The following is a 19,454-nucleotide window of genomic DNA, read 5'->3' as shown; positions in this document are numbered from 1 at the left end:
CTCAAGAGGCGCCCTCATGCAGCGGCTGTTACCTGGAGAAAAGCCAAGGATAGGGAATCCCCGCACTGCCCAGGCCAGCGGGAGGGGGGACCCCTCTGAGGGCCTCACACAGCATCCGTCACCACGCCAGAGTGACACCCAGTCCTGTCCCGCTAGAGCGAGAGCCCAGAGTAACTGCAAACTAGTCAAGTCGTCCCAAAGCTGACTGTTTTACAAATATTAGCTGAGGCTTCTCCATTTTTCAGGTGTGTGTGTGTGTGTGTGTGTGTGTGTGTATGAGAGAGACAGAGAGAGAGAAAGAGAGAGAGATGCAAACTTTTTAAAAGTAAATGGATGGGGTGAGCCCTGGCTGGCGTGGCTCAGTGGACTGAGCATGGGCCTGCAAACTGAAAATACCCCGGTTCGGGTCCCAGTCTGGGCCCAGGTCCCCAGTGTGGCCAGCAAGCGGTTTCTCTCCTCTTTCTCCTTCCCTTCCCCTCTCTCTTAAAATAAATAAAATATTTTTAAAAATTTATTTGGGTGACTTTGGCGGCCCAGAACACCCCCCCAGAAACATCCAAGAACAGGGGTTTTCAAACGGCCCACAAGCCCCACCATTCGGTGGTGCACCGACGACGCAGTGCCCCCCCCCCCCAGCGTTCTGCTTGTTAAGGAGACAGGAAGGGGAAGAAAGGCCACCGCCTCACCTGGGGGAGGACAGGCACCTGCGGGTCACACACAGCCTTACTCGGACTCCACCCACCAGCACACACGCAGGCGGCTCCCGGCAGCCGGCAGAGGCTGGCGGCCATCACGCTCTGGCCCTCCTCGTCTTCACCTGCAGAGCCCTGGCGGGGGACGCTGGGCCTCCGGGCCCTTTCCAGTCCGGACACCACGTGCAGAGGGGGAACGAGGGCCGGCAGCGCTGGTGGCACGGGTTTCCACACACCCCTCTACCTGGCAGCTTCCCCCCTAAACCACGACCTCACGGGGCACGTCATTCCCAACAGGGGCTCAGCGCACAGGACTTCATCGGCAGCGGCTGGCCCGCCGCCGGTTACTGGAGCCCGTCGGAGCTCCTCCGCCCCGCAGATGTGCAGCGGCTGGGAGCCAAGCAAGCTCTGCAGGAGGCCGAGGGTCCGGCGCGACACAGACATGGGCGACCGTTGGGACTTCTTCTCAAGGCAGTTTGCCATCCGCTCTCGCGGATCACGTGGAACTGGCCGGCGCCCCGAGCCCCCGCTGGGGTTGCTGCTTTTGAAAGTTCAGGTTCTTTGCCAACGATAACACTCTCAGGTGTGACGGAGTAAAGGAAGACTGCGGGTCACTTTCAGGGAACAGGGCAGAAACTCACTTAGGAAACAGAGAAGCACCTGAGGAACTGCGTGGGTGGAGTGCGCCCCCCCACGGCCCGCGCGCCCTCCCCCACTGGCCGCGCGCCCTCCCCCACTGGCCGCGCGCCCTCCCCCACGGCCCGCGCGCCCCTCCCGCGGCTCGCGCGCCCCTCCCGCGGCCCGCGCGCCCCTCCCACGGCCCGCGCGACCCCCCCACGGCCCGCGCGCCCTCCCCCACGGCCCGCGCGCCCGTCCCACGGCCCGCGAGCCCCTCCCGCGGCCCGCGCGCCCCTCCCACTGCCCGCGCGCCCTCCCCCACGGCCCGCGCGCCCCTCCCACTGCCCGCGCACTCCTCCAGTCCTGTGGGCCTCTCCCGTTCCCTCTGAACACATCCAGCTCCAGCGCAGGCCTGTCTGCCCGGTGTTCGCTAGCTCTGCCAGAGCGTCCCCTTCCCTCCTCATGGAGTCCCAGCAGAAAGGTGGTCTCCCCGAGAGCCTGCCCTGACCGCCAGACCCCTCCCAGTGCCGCACCCCTGCAATTACAGCCCACTGCCCACTGCAATTTCAACTGCATTTTTATTAAGAAGATTGTGAATTTTTACTGATAATGTGTATTATGACGTTTGCTATGGCCCCCCCAAATTCACGTGTTCAAATCCTAACCCCAAGGTGATGGTGTTCGGAGGTGGGCCTTTGGGGCGTAACTGGGTCACGAGAGTGGAGTCCCTGTGATGGGACCCCAGGGAGGCCTCGCCCCTCCCCCCATCCTGATGCCAGGCGAATGCCTCCCACCTGTGACAGTAAATGTCTGGTTTCTAAGCTGCCCTCTGTGGCGGTTTGTTACAGCGGACTGAAGGGACCCAGGCCAGCTTGAACGCAGGTGCAGAGGCCCTCCCGGGGCCCCTCCGGTCTCCCGAGGGCATCGCACGCGGGGACGACGTGACCACAGCCCACCGCACTTTCCACATCTCCCCAGGGCAGGTTTGCAGTTGTTTTTGTTTGTTCGTTTGTTTGTTTGTTTTGTACTCAATCGTGTGCTGTCACGTGTGCAATGCCACCAAGGTCAAGGTTCTGAGCGGTCCCTCTCCCAAAGGACCGTCCCCCAGTCGCCTCTCCCTCCCTACACCCACACCTCCCCTAAGCCCTGGCACCCAGGAGCTGGCCATCATTTAAAAAATTGGTCACCTTGAAAAGGTTGCACACGTGGAAGGACACAGCGTCCAGCCTTTTTGACCGGCTTCCCCACTCAGCAGAAATCCCGAGGGCCCGCCCCGCCCCAAGAAGACAGCTGCTGTGAAGCTGGACGCACAGCCCTGCTGTGGACAGATGTTCGCACCCGTCTGGGGGGCACACCACACGCACAGTGGCTGGGCTGTGGGGCAACTTCCCGTGGAATCCTGCGGGAACCTGCCCCACTGCTCCTCAGAGCGGCAGTCATGTTCCCGGCCCCCGGGCAGCGGGTGCACGTCCACTCCCCTCTGCACCCACCCCCGGCTGAGGCAGATGTGCATCCCACACCCTGGGCTCGGTCGGAAGTCGCTCTGTCCAGCAGAGGCATCATGACCATGGCAGAACAAACTTTTACCCAGGACACTTCATTATGTCTGGGGGAAGGAAGGTGGCTGCTCTCTCTAGGGGAGACCAGCAATTGGACCTTCTTCCCTCGTGCCTTTTATTGAGGAGGATACGCACGGGAGGTACAAGGTCAAGATCCATGAATCATTAATAGTTTGGAGGCGTTAGGACTACAGTTGACAGTAACAGATCACATATACCAGTACAGGGGCCACTGTGACGAGTCTGGGTCAGGGTCTATCAGACATCTTGACGCCACACTGGCATTAGGTGAAGGTTTCATACATTCCTGTCTAGAGACTGTTTATGTTATACGACAGATAAAGAAAGCAGAGCAAGCTCTAAAGCATAATAAGCATTCTTTACATCCAATTCCCATGGAAACCGTCTGCATGGCTTTCGGTTATGCCTCCTGCGCAGCCTTCTGCTGAAACTTAAAGACAGACGCGACCAGAATGCTGGCGGCAGGTCATGCTCGGGCCGGGGCTACAGTTCCCTAAACCACGAGGAGCGGTTCCTTACCCCCGGCCCCAGCCTCGCGCTGCGTGGCTGCCTGGTGAGCCCTCTCCTCGTCCTGCTCAGGTCTCACTGTGGTTTCCACTCACCCTTGACCCGTGTGCTGAGCGCCACTCTGAGGGGCTTCCTGGCCTCTGCGCAGCGTCCTTGGCGAGATGTCTGTTCATGTCTTTTCCCCATTTTCCAATTCGATTGGTTTTTCGGGGGTTTCTTTTTTTCCGCTCTTGCTGAGCTGTAGGAGCTCTTTTTATGTTCCAGATGCAAGTTCTTTGTTGGCGATACCATTTGCTGATACTTTCCCCCGCCTGTGGCTCGTCTGTTTTCCCTCGTGTGAGCTTTCAGTTTTCACCTTGGATGAGCTCAGCGTAAGTGTGAACTTGCCCTTCAGAGATCAGGTTTTGTTGGCGCATCGGGAAACTGTGTTTTCTAAAGGTTCAATCATGTCATGTTTTACGTCTTCATTCCTGATTCTCGTTGGGGTGCGGCGTTCGGGCGAGGCTGCTCTGTGCTTTGTGTTTGCCTGTGGACGCCCCACGGCTCCAGCAGCGTTTGCTGGGAAGCAATTCTCCCTCCGTTGATGGTTTTGTACCTTTGTATGTTTTGAACATTTTCAAAAAGTTTTAAAGGTATTTCAGAAGCTTTTTGTACTACAGCAGTAGCTGAAACCAGCGGGAGGGGTAAAAATTAGTGATGTATTTGGCATTTCGACACAGGAATTTCGGCGGGGGACGCAAACACGCAGCCGTGGCAGAAGGGACAAGATGAAATAGAACAGGGAGGAAACAATGCCATTCAAGGCCGTGGGGGGCACACTGATAAACACACCGCACCGGCGTCCAACGTGCGCGCAGCGCCTTTCTGTTGGCCACGGCCGGTGCACGGGCGCCCGCCTGTAATGGACACTGTGCGTGGCCAGGTGCTGTGGACACTTATTTTCTTCTGCTTGTTGCTCTTCTGTGCCGCCCCACCCCCGAGCAGTCCTCAGCCCCTGGGTCCCTTTCTCAGGGGCTGGCCCCCTGTCCTGGCGGGTGAGCTGCTGCGGCCCGGCTTCCGGGTGACGCAAGCAAGGGCCTCATGTCCCACCCGTGATGCACAGACCCTGCGCAGAACGCAGGCAGGTCCCCCGAGGAAGGCCTTTCCACCGGTGGCAGCCACTGCACGTGTGCCACAGGGCGGAGAGGTGAGGTCTGAGGTCAGGAAAGCAGGGGCGGGGAGGACGCAGGTCCCGCAGCACAGGCGACTCTTGCGCCAACAACCTAATGAAGAGCTAAGACTTGTACGACGCTGACGTGCCTTCCCGAGGATCTTTCTTAGGGCGCGGATATTGGAGGATGAGGCTAGAATTGAGCGCGAGGGAGGAGAAGGAGGGCAGGGAAGAAAAGTGGGAAAAATAAACGTCCACGCTGATGCTACATCTTTTTATTCCGACCACGCAGCAACCGCATTTGCTCGCATTGCGTCCCTGCCCACAGCGACACCGGTTTGATGGGACAATACAGACACAGGTGCTCACTCACCCAAGTATCTCGTTTAAAAGACTAACTTAAAACCTCTCCTCTTTGGGTGGGCCGGGCGTGATGAGTTCACTGTGGGAGAGAAGCTGAAATATCTGTGGCTTTATTTGGCTTTGTGGCCGTCTTCCATTAGAGAATTATTATTTTACCAATGAATTAAATGTACAAAATATAAAACTACATTTTAACGCTAATTACCTATGAACAGTAACAAAATTTGTAAGACAGAATTTACTCTGATTAGAGAATTAAATATTAAAATTAAACATATTTTTACTTTAAAATAAAAAATATACATTTCTAATATTATGGAGTTCAGTTTATAAAAAATTGGCAAAAATGTAAAACTAGCAAGTGCTTCTTATACTAAATGTTTAAAACTTCAAGGCCTAATTAATCTTTGTCTTAATATAAACTAGATCACAATATTCTGGAAATGATATTTTTTTTAACAGAAAAGTTATTTCTGTGAGATTCCGGGACCAAATCATGGACAAGGCTGTGAGTTTGTTCTGGGACATATTTCAGTAAGAATGTCACCACCAGAGATGTCCGCGTGGGAGGTGGTGTCAGCGGGTGACAGGGAGGAAGTGGGTTCCACGACACTGGGCCCCCCCAGGCCAGCAAGGCCACCTGCTTAACATCCCGGAGAAAGGCAAGAAGCAAAACCCAAGCCTTGTGCCGTCTGCGTAACAGTGACATCGAATCTGCTCTAAGACAAGTTATTTCATACGAATCTATATTCATGAATCGTAACAGGAGCCTTATGACGGATCAGTGAGGCATCCAGGCCACAGGGAGCTGCTAAGACACGACCCCACACGCCGGCTGTGACGGGGCTACTGGAGTTCGGGGGGTGTTGACATGGATGGAGAGGCCGCTGCACCTGCGAGCAGAGAGAAGACGTGAGCTGATGGGCGCGAGATACTAAGGAGGACTTTTTTTAGAAGAAGCGTAGCCATCCGTTTTAAATAAAGGAAAGCATTTCTGAGTGTGGGGGCGCTGCTGTCCGGGTGCCGGCCGGCCGGGAGAGGCCAGCAGAGCTCACACACACAACATCGCAGGACGCAGCTCAGAAGAGGAGACAGCACACCTCCGCCTCCCTCCTGCGAGAAGTGAGGCTTCCCAGCAAATGGTCCGGAATTCCTGGAGCTACGGACAGGAAACGCGGGCCCACCAGGCCTGGAGACGGTTATGGCCCCAAAGGAGACCAGTTCCCCCCACGTGGTGTTTGAACATCTAATCACAGGAAAGCTTCTGAACTACTCAGAGTCTCACAACAAAGCGGCAGTGACGCTGAGAAGGGACTCATTTCAAGCCGGACTTGGGAGTTCTCAGAGAACAGAGGGCTGTTCCGGAAGCTTCCCCAGAGGGACCCACCGCTTAGCTCGCCAAGTCCAGGTGATGCAGGCCAGAAACGTGGGGTCTGGGAGACTGAAATTGACGTTACTTGGTATATTATTTGCTTGCTATACTAAACAAATGTCAACACTCTTGGCCATTACACAGAAACATAAGAGCATAGAAATGATGACATTTGCCACTCTGAACAAGGAGGAAGAAAGCAGAACACATTCCCCCCACGTGTCTGTCACCTCAGTACCGCTGTAGGGTCTGGACGTGGTTTTCAGTCCGCGCACAGGGGACACATAATGAGACGAAAGACTGGCCACCAACTCAAAGGCCAGGGGCCCCAGGGCACGCAGCTGGCTGGGTGCAGCTCACCTGGGGCCTCCGCAGAGCCTTCTGGAAACTCCAGGTCTGGGAGCTGCTCGGGGTCCCGCCCCTCGAGGGCCTTCGAGGGCTGAGGCGACGGGGGCGCCCTGGACGTCTGCAGGGCACCCTTGTCCCCCTCGGCTCGCTGCTGTAACCACTCATCTTTGTACCCGTTGCTGATGAGTTTGGAGAAGTTTGTGGGTGAACTGGTTTTCTGACCAGGCCTCGAAAGGAGAAAAGTTAACAAGCTTAAGTACAGAGGCTCACGGTAATCCAGAGGGTTCTTGGCAAGCCCGCTGACAATAAACTACATGCTCATCGTTCCTTAAAGCTTACCCACGGTGTCCCCCTTACTCCCCCCGCACCCCGAAGAATTAGATAATGGACCACTTTAATTCCAGCACAAACTAGGATCAGTAAAGACAGCTCCTTCTGAAAGGCCAGGCCGGGCTGTGGGGCGCTGTGACATCAGCGTCACGTGGCAGGAAGCTGACACCCTTGGGTCGCCAACATGAGCCCAGCATGTGGTTGCCTCCCAGTCACTGTGGTCCCTGGGACCGACGGCCAAAGCCCCCTGCACCTGGACGGCGTTGGCACTGCCCATGCACTTACATGGGAGGGAAGGAGAGTCTGCTTCCTGCCGGGTCTTTGGGGCCCAGTGGGGTCCCCCCTTTGCTGAGGTTCTTGGAGTTGATGGCCGGGAGCTTCACCTGCGAGAAGGAACAAAGCCCGGTCGGCACCCAGCGCTCAGCTGCGTGGGCATGAGGGAGGAGGCCGCTCGCAGCTGGTGGTGAAAGCCACACACAGCATGGCGGCACGGCTGTCGTGTTGCTGAGAAACAGTGTGGCAGTTCCCTGTCCCACCCTGATGGCAGCAGGGGACCGGGAGGGTGGGGCTGGTGTTCAGAAACAGAATGAGGGGCCTGGCAAGCGGCAGGCACCAGGGGTTATGGGGAAGGCGACCCTGGAAATGAAAGCTGGGGCGGGCTGGGAAGAGGGACAGGTGTGGGAAGGGGGGTCGTTACAAAACTTTGAGTCAGAGACGCAGGAGGCAAATCTGTGACCGGGCGCTAGGCAAAGACGTCACAGATATAACATCCAAAGCGAAGCCATAAATGAAAACACAGACGGATCAGACTTTATCCAAATTAAGAACTTCATTCCTCCAAAGGCCGGTTAAGAGAAGGACGAGCCGCAGCGGGGAGCGTCCAGGCCAAACTCGCACCGTGGAAGGACGTCTCCAGGACGCACAGAGAGCCCTCAAGTCTTAGCAAGAGGAGAACGGGCTTGACCGAAAAACGGGCCAAGGATGAGGGCACATATTTCCCTGACGACGCTATTTGGGGGGAAAGCACGTGCAGAGGCCCAAGGCCTCACTAGTCCTGGGAGACATGTATTTAAACCACAATGGGGGGGCACCCCATCAAATGGCTCAGACCCCGACCAGGTCAAAGATGTGGCACGTGGAGCGCCGGCTGCCCTGACTGCGAGGAGGGCCCCGGATAACGGGGCGGCCACTGCGGGCCCCACAGCGGTTCCTTGTGAGCGTGACCGTGCGCGTGCCGTGCCCAGCCGCCCAGCGGGTCCTCATCCCCCCGGGAGAAGCCGGTGAAAACCAACGTTCCCACCACCCATCTGCCCAGCCTGACAGTGGCGTCACGGGCCGTCACCAAGGTCAGAAACAAGCCGAGGCCCCGACGACCCAGGAAGGGGGCCCGGCACAGAGGCACCATCGACCTCCGAAGAGGAGGACTCAGTGACTGAGACCTGGCCATGCTTGCCAGGGGCGGCGGCTGGCCTGTCAGTGGATCTCAAGGTCAAGTTCAGAGCCCCTGCTGGTGTCAGGGACAGCAAGAGACACACCCCCGGCTAGCACTGCGATGCTGTCCCGGGAGCACAGCACAGGGCCGCCATGCCTCCCGTTAGGGCGTCTGTCACCTTTCCCTTCCTCTGTTCACGCTCCTCAGCATCTCTCTGCCAAACGGTCTTCATGTCGAAATCGAATGGCCCCCTTCTGGACTCGTAGCCCCCCTCGGCCAAACTGGGGTGAAACTCTTCATGGACCATGTAATCCGGCATGTAGGCAGCAAGCGCCCTGTGGAAACGGGGGAGCGGGGGCAGGGGCTGAGGCCAGCTGCCCAGTGCTCTGGGGTCTCCCCCTCTTCCTGACACCTCCCCTCCCCCTCTCTCCCCTTCCCCTCCCCCCACTTCCCTCTCCCTCTCCCTCCACCTTCCTCTCCCCCTCCAACACCCACTCCCTCCCTCTTCACCTCCCCCCCCACCTCCCCTTTCTCCCCAATCTTCTCTGTTATCTCCCCCTCCTCCCTCCATGTCCCCCTGCATCTCCCCCGGCCTGCCCTCAGGGAGCTAACACCACCCTGCCCCGGCCTGCAGCCCTGCCCTCCGGGTTCTGTGAAGGAGCACGCGGCCCTTCCCCAAGGCCAGCTTCCCAGAATCCAAAGGCCGAGCCCGAAATCACAGGTGTTTGAAAAGAGCAGTTCAGCTCCTTTCCCCGTGCGGTGGGCGACAGTGTGACGTGCGGGTACTCACTGCCTCTGGTTGGCCGTGGGTGGCTTGCTGTGGTGGACGTACCAGTCCGGCAAGGAGTAGGTCACCGGGGAGCCTTTCCTGGTTCCTGTCCCCATCGCCATCCCCGGGGCCAGGTGCATCAGCAGATCTCAAAGCCAAAGAGAGGGCCTGTGAGCGGTGTCTCCCACCTGGGCCCACGGCGGGACTCACAGGCAGGTGACCGTTTTACCAAGGACACTGTGACTTTCCTGGGGTTGGCTCTGGGCTCTGGAGCAACGGGAGTCAGTATGTACACAGTCCTGCTCACTGTTGAGGGGGGACACCCCCCACCTACCCTGGTCCTGAGCTGGCCTCTGTGCCCGCCAGCACCCGTCCATTCCTGGGCTGGTGCATCGCCCCAGGCTGACCTGTGTGGGAGCAGGACTCCTCCGGTCTCCAGGGGCTGCTGGCTGCCTGCCCTCTCAGCCACCCGAAGCCGCCCTTGCCACCTGGGTCAGCCCGACTGTCCTCTCTGCCACCGCAGGGCCGTGCCGAGCCCCACCATCCCCAGCTCCAGCTCCAGCTCCGTCTCCCTCACGTCTGTCCCCCATTAGTACTGCCACTGTCACTGCTGGAAATGAGCACTGGCACGTCCTGGATCTAGTCTCAGATCTCAGTCTGATTTGCCGGCTGCCCCTTGCTGTCCTGTCGCCGCTGACCAGGGCGGAGGGGTCCCGTTCTCCGTGCCGTGTGTGGACTGGCCCCCGTAGTTTGTCTGGGCTCTGACGCTGCAGCCCCGATGCTCTCATTTTGGTTTTCATCCCCATGACGACCATCCTAGGGGTAACGGCAGCCAGAGAAAAAGGTGAGCATCTCTCAGCGCCACTGTGACAAGGGCCAGCTCTGGGATGTTTTGGACGGGCCTCCTTCACCTGATCAGCGGTTTTGATGAGCAAAACCAGACGGTACTGTTTCAGTGAAACCACAGGCAAAGCTCATCGGCATCAGCACTGAAGCCCACCGAAAGTGCCCCCTACTGACCGCGAGGAACATGCGGGAGTGGACGCTTCACGGGCTGGCCCGAGGGCCGTCAGGCTGTACAGGCAGCCTCTGCCCGTGAGCCGCTTCCTGGGAGTCTGCTGCTAGAAGGTGTCCCCGGGGAGAACAGTCCTGCAGGGCCGGTTCCGGGGTTCAGTCTGTGTGTCTAACTTCCCGTCCACGGCAGCACATCCCCGGAGAGCCTACACCGCCCCACACACTGACGAACCTCCACCGCCCGTGGCCTGGTCCAAGCCCCAGCTGTGCACAGTGATGTCTTCCTAGGACATGATGCGAACGGCCCCGTCGCTGAGCCCACAGCAGAGACCCCGAGCAGCAGGTGCTTACCGGGCCGGCCACCTCGCTTGGCCAGCTTCACGTACTCCGAGTCCGTCTCTTTGACCCAGTACCTCCGCATCCCCAGCACGTGCCCGTTGGGTGGGTCCCGGAGCTCGCCGAGACCTGGGATCTGCGACGCAGGCGGGGTGTCCACAGCCTTCTCGGACCGCGTCACAGGAAGGTGGTAGTACCAGTCTAGGAAGAGGAGGGGCCCGGGCTGAGCTTTCACAGTGCAGTTCAGGTTGGTGTCGCCCACTGGCTGGCAGGTGGCCATGCCAGGGAGGGTCTCGGGGTCCATGGGCCATCGGGGTGGGAGAAGCCTCCACAGACACATGTTTCTGTAGATGAGCTGGACGTTTAAATCACCGGACTTGCGTGAAGCAGATCACCCTCCACTGTGGGGGGCTTACGAGAAAAGACGGGGGACCCCGGAGGGAAGGGGTTCAACCTCCTGACCCAGAACTACAGTGTCGGCTCTTCCAGGTCCAGGCTGCCACCCATCCTACAGATTCTGGACTACCTGCTTCACAGCTGTGTGAACCCATTCCTTCAAGTCAGTCTCTCTCTCTCTCTCTCTCTCTCTCTCTCTCTCTCTCTCTCTCTCATACCCACATCCTGCTGGTTCTGTCGCTCTGCAGAACCCTGCCTGACACAGAGGCACACAGGAAAATGGTGCCACATTGATCCATTGACATAGCAGACAGGGACCCCAGGAAGAAGAAGTAACCATCCTCTAAGTTCAAAGCTTAGACATGTGATTTCTACTTAGAACTAAATCTCGCTTCGCTGCCTACAAGTAAATATTTAACATGGCAAAAATCTCTTAACTCTCCAAAGGACAGTAATTAGCTGAATCAACAGTATAGTTTTGAAAAGGAAAAAAAAATAACCCCACTGGGAAATGTGTTAAGAATTGTGCAGAAGCTCACAGAGACTCAAATTAAGAATTAAGAGTTCAGGAGCTTCTTACAGTGCTCTTACTCAGCAAGTAATTTCTCCTGTAGAGGGAAGGCAGTCACGTCTTGCTTTGTGTGTCCTTTCTGGGTTTTGAGGACTAATTAAACCACAGAGGACACTGTGTCTCCTTCCTTCTCATTACTGGAAGCTTCGGATCCGCCATTTATATCCATGGAAAGGAACTCAGAGGACCAGAGTCCCAATCACTGAGACCCACTGTCACCCCACACACACGCACACACAAGGGGACAAGAGTTGTCATGTAGCTTCCCCCGCTCAGAGTGTTAGTACTTGTATGACCCCAGTTGCTGACTCTTGTACCGATAAGGATAAGGAGACGGCCGAGAGGAGCCTCCCGAGGACCCACCCCCCGCAGCTCTCTGGGCTCTAAGCTAGAGCAGAGTGACCCAGCCACAGAGCACAGGGGCCCCCAAAGGCACCGGCCAGCCCCCCTTGCAGCTGCCGAGGCCTCCGAGGACCGGCGTTAAGGAGCCCCTGTGCAGGTGCCACCGCTGGCAGCGTCCTCAAACTCTGTGCCTGTTTCCTCATCTATGAACCAGGGATAATGATACTCGTCGTGCTGTTTGGAGGTTAAATGTCAGTATAGAGAATGCTTAGAACAGCTCTCTTCCTACTGGGGAGGCCACTCACGGAGGCGTGGAGAGGCCGCCCATGGGCTGAGAGCCCCCGCAGAGAAGGGGAGACTGCCACACTTCCTTCCTGCACCCCTGCCTCCCCACTGTGTCCCCAACAGTGGCCACAGTCAGAGCTTCAGGGACATTCGATCACGTGAAGGCCATGCGCTACTCCACTTCTGGTCAGTGACATGAGGGCTGCGAAGGCCTGCCGGCCCCCACCCTGCCTCTCCCAGCAAGCCCCCGGGTCCTGCCCCCACCTCCTCTCCCAGCCCTTCCCAGAAGGGGAGCAATGGTCGCAGAGGAGCGACCAGACCACAGCGTGAGCCTTCCTCCTTCCGCTCTGTCCAGCTTCAGCCCTGCTGAGCGAGGGGCCACGTGAACCTGCACACAAGCCTGGTCTCCGTGTCCAGGCCCTCCCGTGGGGCACGGTGACCCTGGTGGGGCCTAAATTAGGGGCAGGAAAGGCAATCAGTGAAAGGCACTGGAAGCATCTGAAGAAGGGAGGAAATAAGTCTCCATCAGGGAAGGAGCCCCGGAGCGAGCCTAGGACAGAGAACATTTCGCAGAGATGCCATGGCCCCAGCAACCCAGGCAGCAGGACAGGCTTGGTTTTCTAAAATTAGAAAGAAAATAAGGGCTGACCGGCCCCCCCGCCCCCACATTCCCCATCAAGCCTTGCTTTGACACTGGGGCACAGGAGCAGAAGTCGTGCCCGCTTGTTTGGGGACGCCACGTGCTCGCCTCCCCAGCACACGGGGCCGCGGGAGGGGAGCTGTCCGGCAGCAGAGCCCGGCCGCTGCTCCGGCCGGCGGGTCACTCACCGCATGGCGCATAGCGGCTGGTGGCCTGGAGCTCCTTGCTCGCGTTCCTCATGCCGGAGACACGCTGGCTGGGCCGGGTTCCGGTGAGCGGGGTAAGAGGGAACCGCGCCGGCGCTGAGCTGCGGGGGCCGCGTCCGCGCCCCTGCTCCGTCCGTCCGTCTGTCCGTCCGTCTGTCCGTCCGCCCGTCGGCCTCCGCCTGGCGGGGATGCAGGCGCGTGGTCCCTGAGGGTGGGCGCGCGTCCGAACAGGCGCCCAGAGGGGACACGTCGATGGGGGGATTGGGCAGCAGGTGCACAGACGCACGGCGTGTGCGAGCGGGGCCACGGCCTCGCTGGGGACACAGACAGGGCCACGCGGGGACACAGCCGGGGACGGCAGGTCCCGAGGTCCCCGTCCAGGGGGGCAGGGGGCCCCCTCCGCGCGCACACCCCCTGGCCGCCGGCCCCCGCCCCGCTCACCGGCTTGCCGAAGGTCTCCGTGGGTGCCTCCCGCTGCGCCGGAGGCCAAAGTCTGCACCCGCGGGCGTGGGGGCCAATCCCGAACTCCCAGAGCCGCGCGGAACCACAACAACTTGCGTCGCCTGGGCAACGGCCGGGTGGCCAACCGGCGGGCGCGGCTGGAGCGCCGGCAGCCAATCGGGGCAGCCTGTGGGGCCGCAGCAGACCAATCAGAGCCAGGGGCGGAGCGCGGGCTCTGCCAGTCAAACGCCCGGCGCTGGCGGAGTCCTTCTAGTGCCCCCCAGCTCCCCGCACCCCGAGTTCCCCCCGAGCGGTCCGGAAGAACTCCCGTTTACTTAATGATTTTAAAGGAGGACGATGTACCTGCGAAATCTCAGCAAACAGACATTTCTGCCGACTCTGTATCAGCAGTAAAATCCTATAAACGTCCCTCTGGCACCCTGATTTTTCGGGGCTCTCTCTGACAGGTGAGTTGAGACACTTTTTTAAAAGCCCTTGTCTCCTGGCCGGGGGGCTCCGCCGGAGTGTCGTCTGGTGCCACAAAAGATGGCAGGTTCGATCCCCGGGCGGGGCATTACCTGGGTTGCGGCTTGGGTCCCGGTCCAGGTGCGTGGGACGCAACCGATCAATGTTTCTCTGTCTCTCTACCTCCCTTCCTCTCTGAAAGCAATAAACATCCTTGGGCGAGGGTTTTTTAAAAAAGAAAAACCTACACTTAAAAAAAAAAAAGGCTTTGGCCTCCTTTTTAAGGATCAGTGCTCAGAGTCCCAACCCTGGACTCCTTGAGTGTGAACTTTGGCCGGGCTGGCTTTGGGGTCCTCACAGGATGCGGCATGCATCCTGCTCCCCAAATTGGACATTCTCTCCACCCACTGCTGGGTGATGCCAGCGGGACGCACCAGCCAGGCCACTTCTGTCCCCCGGAGGGCTCCGTCCTGCCTTGGTCCCTGAGAGAAGACCCGCGCTGACCTGGTGAGAGTCAGACAAGGTGACCCGAGGCTGAATGACATCAAAGAAATCCTGTTCTGATGACAGGAGCGACAGGAAGGAGCTTTGGTCTTGGTGGGAAAAAAAATTTTTTTTTAACCAACACATTTTAATGGTGGTTATTTGGCAACTTCAGTTAAACAAGGCGTCCCTTTCATTAAATAAGTCAAGCCTGGGATGTCTAGCAGAAGGCAGGTGACATAGGGTGACTGGAAGAGAAATCATGACAGGGACTAGCCCTACCTCTGGGGTCCTTCCAGCTCCCAGGTAGTGTCGTGATGCATTTCCAGGGCCTTCAGCTGGCCCTTCGTGTGGGCGATCGAGACTTCACATTGCTACCTCGGGTGTTTGCCCTTCTGCAGGGACACAGGCCATCGCAGAGCTTTTGCCCCCACAGCTCACAGTGTGGTCTGCCTGGGGGGCTGGGCTGTCAAGGCAGGTTGCTTGGAGAAGCAGCTGATCACAGTAGCTAGAGCCTCGTGGCTAAAGAGCATCTTCTCCTATTTCTGAACTGGTTTCAGAGAAGTGGGCGGAACTCACCCCAAGGTGGCCACCCCCCCCCCCTTACTAATCAAAGTCAAGGTCTCAGTTACAGTGAAGAGTGATCATTCCTTAGAAGAAGTTTTGACTTTTGGGGTATGTTTGAAACTACAAATATTTGCAGATGCCAGATCACATGCAAATCTAAGTAATCTGCTTAGAATGAGAATAAGTCAGTATCTATTTCCTGTACTTGGTCACCTATGGTCTTTGTCACATAACAGCTCTCAGAGTTTAGGAGGATCGCACACCCTCCTCATGAATGATCTTGCTTGTACACAGTTGCACTTGTAGATGTTTAGATAAAATATTTATCTTATAAATAGATACGTCTTCTATTCTGATCTACAGATATTTATATCTTATTATTATATGTATACATCTTATTATAGGTATCTTATATCTTAGGTAGATAGCTCCTGTTCATAACCACTTTGAGAAGAGAAAAACATGTATGTGAGTACAATTCCAATGTTTCACAGCCCTCGCGCTACCTGCCGGCCTGGTCTCTCACCTTCATCCTGCTGTTGACGATCTGAATGATGAAAACCCCCGACACCTGCCCACCTTCTGCTCTGCTCACCCTGCTGTGCATTCCCACCCCAGCAGCTGAGCGGCCGTCGCCCAGGAGCCTGCTTCTCCCTCTCAATTGCCCGCTGTACTCCTTAGACCACACTTCCGCAAACCCGAGGGACTTCTACACATGGTGTTTGCTCTTTGATGATCATCTAAAATAACTGAGAGGCAAACTGTAACCCTTGGACAAACACTTATGTGTTTCAATATTAGGTAGTAGTTTGGGTTTTCACTGTAGTTGGGGACACAAGACTTCGCTTCTGTAGGCTCAGAGGGGCCAGGAGCTCTTTGTGTCCCTACCAGCTCCCTCTACAGACAGTTTAAGAAGCCTGGGAGTCACAGAGGGCCAGTCAGCACCAGGGGCAGGGGGGCGGGGGGGTGGGATGGGGGAACACGGGGAGCAGGAGTGGGAGTGAAAGCAGGAAGCCCTCACGAAGAACAGCTGCCCCCCAAGACCCTGGGCCGCCGGGAAGCCAGGCCGCACAGAAGATGGTGACTCACCAGGAAACGCGTGATTTCCTGATGGATTTTATTTTTAAACAAGTAGCTTGAAAGGGTTTTTAAATAAGTACACAACATGTAAATAAATAAATTTTAAAATAATATTGATTTAAGAAAAGAAACGTTCAAACAAAAGAGAAATGAGTAATTGATCGGTAGCCTCCCATGCATGTCCTGAGCAGGGACTGAACCTGCGTGCGGGACAGCACTCCAACCCACTGACCCACCCGGCCAGGGTCCAAGAGACACTTTTAAGAGGAAAAAGCACGGTGCAGAACGTGGTTTTCAGTAAGGCGCCCTTTAAACAATGAGATGCGGCGAATATGTACCCATGCGCTGAAAACTTAACCTTACGTCGTTTACAGAAAGACGAGTGTACAGGGTGGGGCAAAGGCAGGTTTACATGAAACACAGAGTTTGTCCTTGCGTTATTTATTAATTACTGTATTGTCTTCTGTACAGACGACTGTAAACCTACGTTTGCCCTCCTGTGTATTTGTGTATCTACATTCCATATCTTTGAAAGAAAACATAACGTGGGTGCCAGCAAGGAAGAGAAGCGAGGGTAGGAGGCAGGAGGGCCCATGAGGCAGCATTTCGTACCTCCTGGATGTTGGACCATTAGGTTAGAATGTAGCGAGTCTGGGACTTCTTGGGGTAGAAATAGATGTCACGGAGTCAAAGAGAATATGAGTGAACTGTAAAGTATCATTTACCCTGAAACCAGCAGAGAGAAAAAGGTTAAAATAAAAAAGAACCCCCCAAGCAGATGTGAAGGGTCAGGTGTGTTCTGTAGGGAGGACAGAGCTGACAAACGGCACAGCTGCACCGTCACAGGACAACAGGAGGCAATGACAGCGCCGCAGTATTGGAACGGCCGACAGCTGAAGACCATTCCGGAATGGAAGAAGTACACGCGCACCTCCATGAAGAACATCAAGGGTCTAGGCATAAAGGAGGAAAACAGAAACTCAGAGCGCACGTGGGTATTTCAAAGTGAAACTGGAGAACATAAGAGACGAGTGAAAAGTCTTAAACCCTGTCCCCCGGGCACGTTCCCCACCAACGAGCACGCGCGCAGTCTGCCAGGCCTCACGTCGGTGTGCGCAGGAGGGGCTGGGGACCCAGACCCACGGGGTGCACCTGCACACGGACAGGTCCGGTGAGTGGGCTGGAGTCCACAGGTCCCCAGACAACGTAAGAGCCCCCGCAGCGTGGCCCCTGGGGCTTGCACACAAACACCACGTGGCAATATTTACAGACACACATCCATGTGGTAAGACGCCCAAAAATAAATGGGAATGACGATTTTCAGGTTGCAGCAACTGGTGGGAAAGGGGGGGCGCTGAGCCTGGGGAAGGCTCCTTCGGGACCTTCCATTCTATCTGTGATTTTTGGTTTTTTTAACCCCCACCAAGAGGCTGACTTGCACCGCAGAGGGGCATGTTCCGGGACCGCCACGTTCCCGGGTGCGTTGGGAAGGTGTCGCAGTCCAAGCACCATGGACATGGTCAGGACGAGAACCCAGGTGAGAGGTGGCCGGCCTGCCTCTGACAGGCCATTGTGATGTGTCACAGAAGGGTGATGCAACAGAGGGACCTGGCAGGTCAGGACTCACTCGCCCCCAGCTCCCCCTTGAAGGAGGAGCGCCGTGAAGCAAGGGGACAGAGAAACAGCCCAGCCTGCGGTGTGCAGGGTTGTGCTTTCCATGAGGTAAAGACAGAGAACAAGTGGGACTCTCCCTCCTCCCTACCACCTGTCCCCACCTGTCACCAGGGCATGAGTGGAAGGCCAGAGCCCCTGCGGGGCACCCAGCGTGCCCGAGGCCCGACGGAGGAAGCTGGCGGGAGCTCAGGTGTTCAAGCTTTGCTCTGGGGGTGCGAGGACCGGGTCGCCAGCAGGTGCGTAACTTTGCAGAATGTGTCCCCCCAGATCCTGCCATGCCTGCCATGGCCCAGAGGACAGCAACGCAGTAAGATCTTTTCTCCTTTTGGGGAAGACCTTTTCCAGACGTTTGCTCTGAAGGCTTCCCCTGATCACAGGACTCTGTGTGGCAGGCTGTCTTTCCACGCCAGAGGGGTTCAGATTAATTACAGGGGGCCGAGGACAGGGGCTGCGGAGGAGGAGCCACTGTTTAACGGAGCGGGCCCCTTGTCTTGCCTTCCTCTGACAGGCATGTTTCACTTAGCACGCTGCCAAGGCAGATACCATATGATGCCACTTATCTGTGGGATCCAATGAACAAAATAAACCAACAAACTAGAAACAGAGACGCAGGTACAGAGCACAGACTGACCGCTGCCAGCGGGGAGCGGCTTGGGGGGCCGGGTGGAAAGGAGAGGGGTCCGGCAGCACGGTTGGTGTTGGCAGACCCGTCGCAGAGACTGGATCACAGCACAGGGAACAGGGTGCCTCCCATCGCGATAACTAGGTGCAGGGCCAGGTGGGGACCTGCAGCAGCCGGGGACCGCTCGGTAAAGTATGCGATTTTCTAAGCATTCTGCTGGACAGCTGAAACTAATGAATACAGAATAATATTGAGTGTCAGCTGGGACTGAAAAACAAATTTAAAACTAAAAGCATGAAGGTCAGCAGCCACAAGGGGACACATGAAGCTACAGCTCCTCTCCCAGCACCTGCAAGGCCTCTGCAGTCTGCAGGGCGCAGCGGGCCACACAGGACGCTGGGCGCCCGCGGGGCTTCCCTGTGTCCCTGGGCAGGGCTGGGCCGCACGGTGTTCAGGGGGACACAGCTTGAGCCAACAGCTGCAGCCGGTCTCATCAGAGCAGGCATGGAATCCCCTGTGAGGAGGCAGCTGGCGGCCCTGCACACCTGAGGGGGCTGAGATGCACCCCCTCCCCCATGCTGCTTGCTGAGAAGGCAAAGACTGAAAGGAACAAAGTAACCGCCCCCCTAGGAACAGGGAGCGCCTGCCAGAAACTGCCAGGTAGAATAAAGGGGCGCCACCACGTTACTGTGCAAGAAGAGTGTCCCCCACAAGAGCAGGCACCAGGCGCGTCACCACCCACAGCAGCAAAGCCGCTCCCCGGGAGCCAGGACCCCACGGGCAGGCCAGGCACAGCGGGGCTTTGAAGGCCACAGCCGGGCACCGGGGTTTGACCTGAGAACTCAGTGGGCCCCTGGTGGGGACACCATGCGGGAATCTTCTCTGAACTTAGCCCGTCAGGACCACTCCCCTGGGCTGTGGGGACCGCAGGGTGCCACCCTGAAAACTCTCCTCTCCATGTGCCAGATAAAGGAGGAGGAGTTAGGTTCCCTCACAGATTCAACCCATAACAAGCGCATTTGCCAACGGCCTGTCGCAGCGATGATGATGATGAACGGTGCATGATGGTGCTGAATTCCTTCTGCTTCCTTATTCTGTTCAGGTTGGCCCACTCGTGGAAGGTTATCATAAGTTCGTTTATCCTGACTTTCCTTCTCACAGGTGAGTCTTG

General features: G+C 57.2%; 1 protein-coding gene across 1 annotated transcript; it reads right to left on the bottom strand.

Annotated features, from left to right (window-relative positions):
- Positions 1–5,719: 5,719 nt before the first annotated feature.
- Positions 5,720–13,111, bottom strand: CUNH7orf57 (chromosome unknown C7orf57 homolog). The gene is made up of 7 exons (XM_090286987.1): positions 12,934–13,111; positions 10,527–10,712; positions 9,183–9,309; positions 8,571–8,727; positions 7,246–7,343; positions 6,643–6,857; positions 5,720–5,803 (listed from the first exon to the last, which is right to left on the bottom strand). The coding sequence occupies exons 1-7, from the start codon at positions 12,983–12,985 to the stop codon at positions 5,757–5,759; spliced, it is 882 nt and encodes a 293-aa protein (XP_090143113.1). The 5' UTR covers positions 12,986–13,111; the 3' UTR covers positions 5,720–5,756.
- Positions 13,112–19,454: the final 6,343 nt, after the last annotated feature.

The sequence above is a fragment of the Furipterus horrens genome, unplaced genomic scaffold (assembly GCF_987537825.1).
Source record: "Furipterus horrens unplaced genomic scaffold, mFurHor1.1.pri manual_scaffold_9, whole genome shotgun sequence".
Lineage (NCBI taxonomy): Eukaryota > Metazoa > Chordata > Mammalia > Chiroptera > Furipteridae > Furipterus > Furipterus horrens.
This window is presented reverse-complemented; position numbering and strand designations above follow the sequence as displayed.

What these genes read in the sequence shown, in the direction of transcription:
- CUNH7orf57 (XM_090286987.1), bottom strand. Translation starts at nt 12,985, where the DNA reads ATGAGGAACGCGAGCAAGGAGCTCCAGGCCACCAGCCGCTATGCGCCA. An exon ending in GTGAACAGAGGAAGGGAAAG is followed by an intron (nt 7,344 to 8,570) that starts GTGACAGACGCC and finishes TCCTTCTCGCAG; the next exon opens with GTGAAGCTCCCGGCCATCAA. An exon ending in AGACTCTCCTTCCCTCCCAT is followed by an intron (nt 6,858 to 7,245) that starts GTAAGTGCATGG and finishes TCTCCTTTCGAG; the next exon opens with GCCTGGTCAGAAAACCAGTT.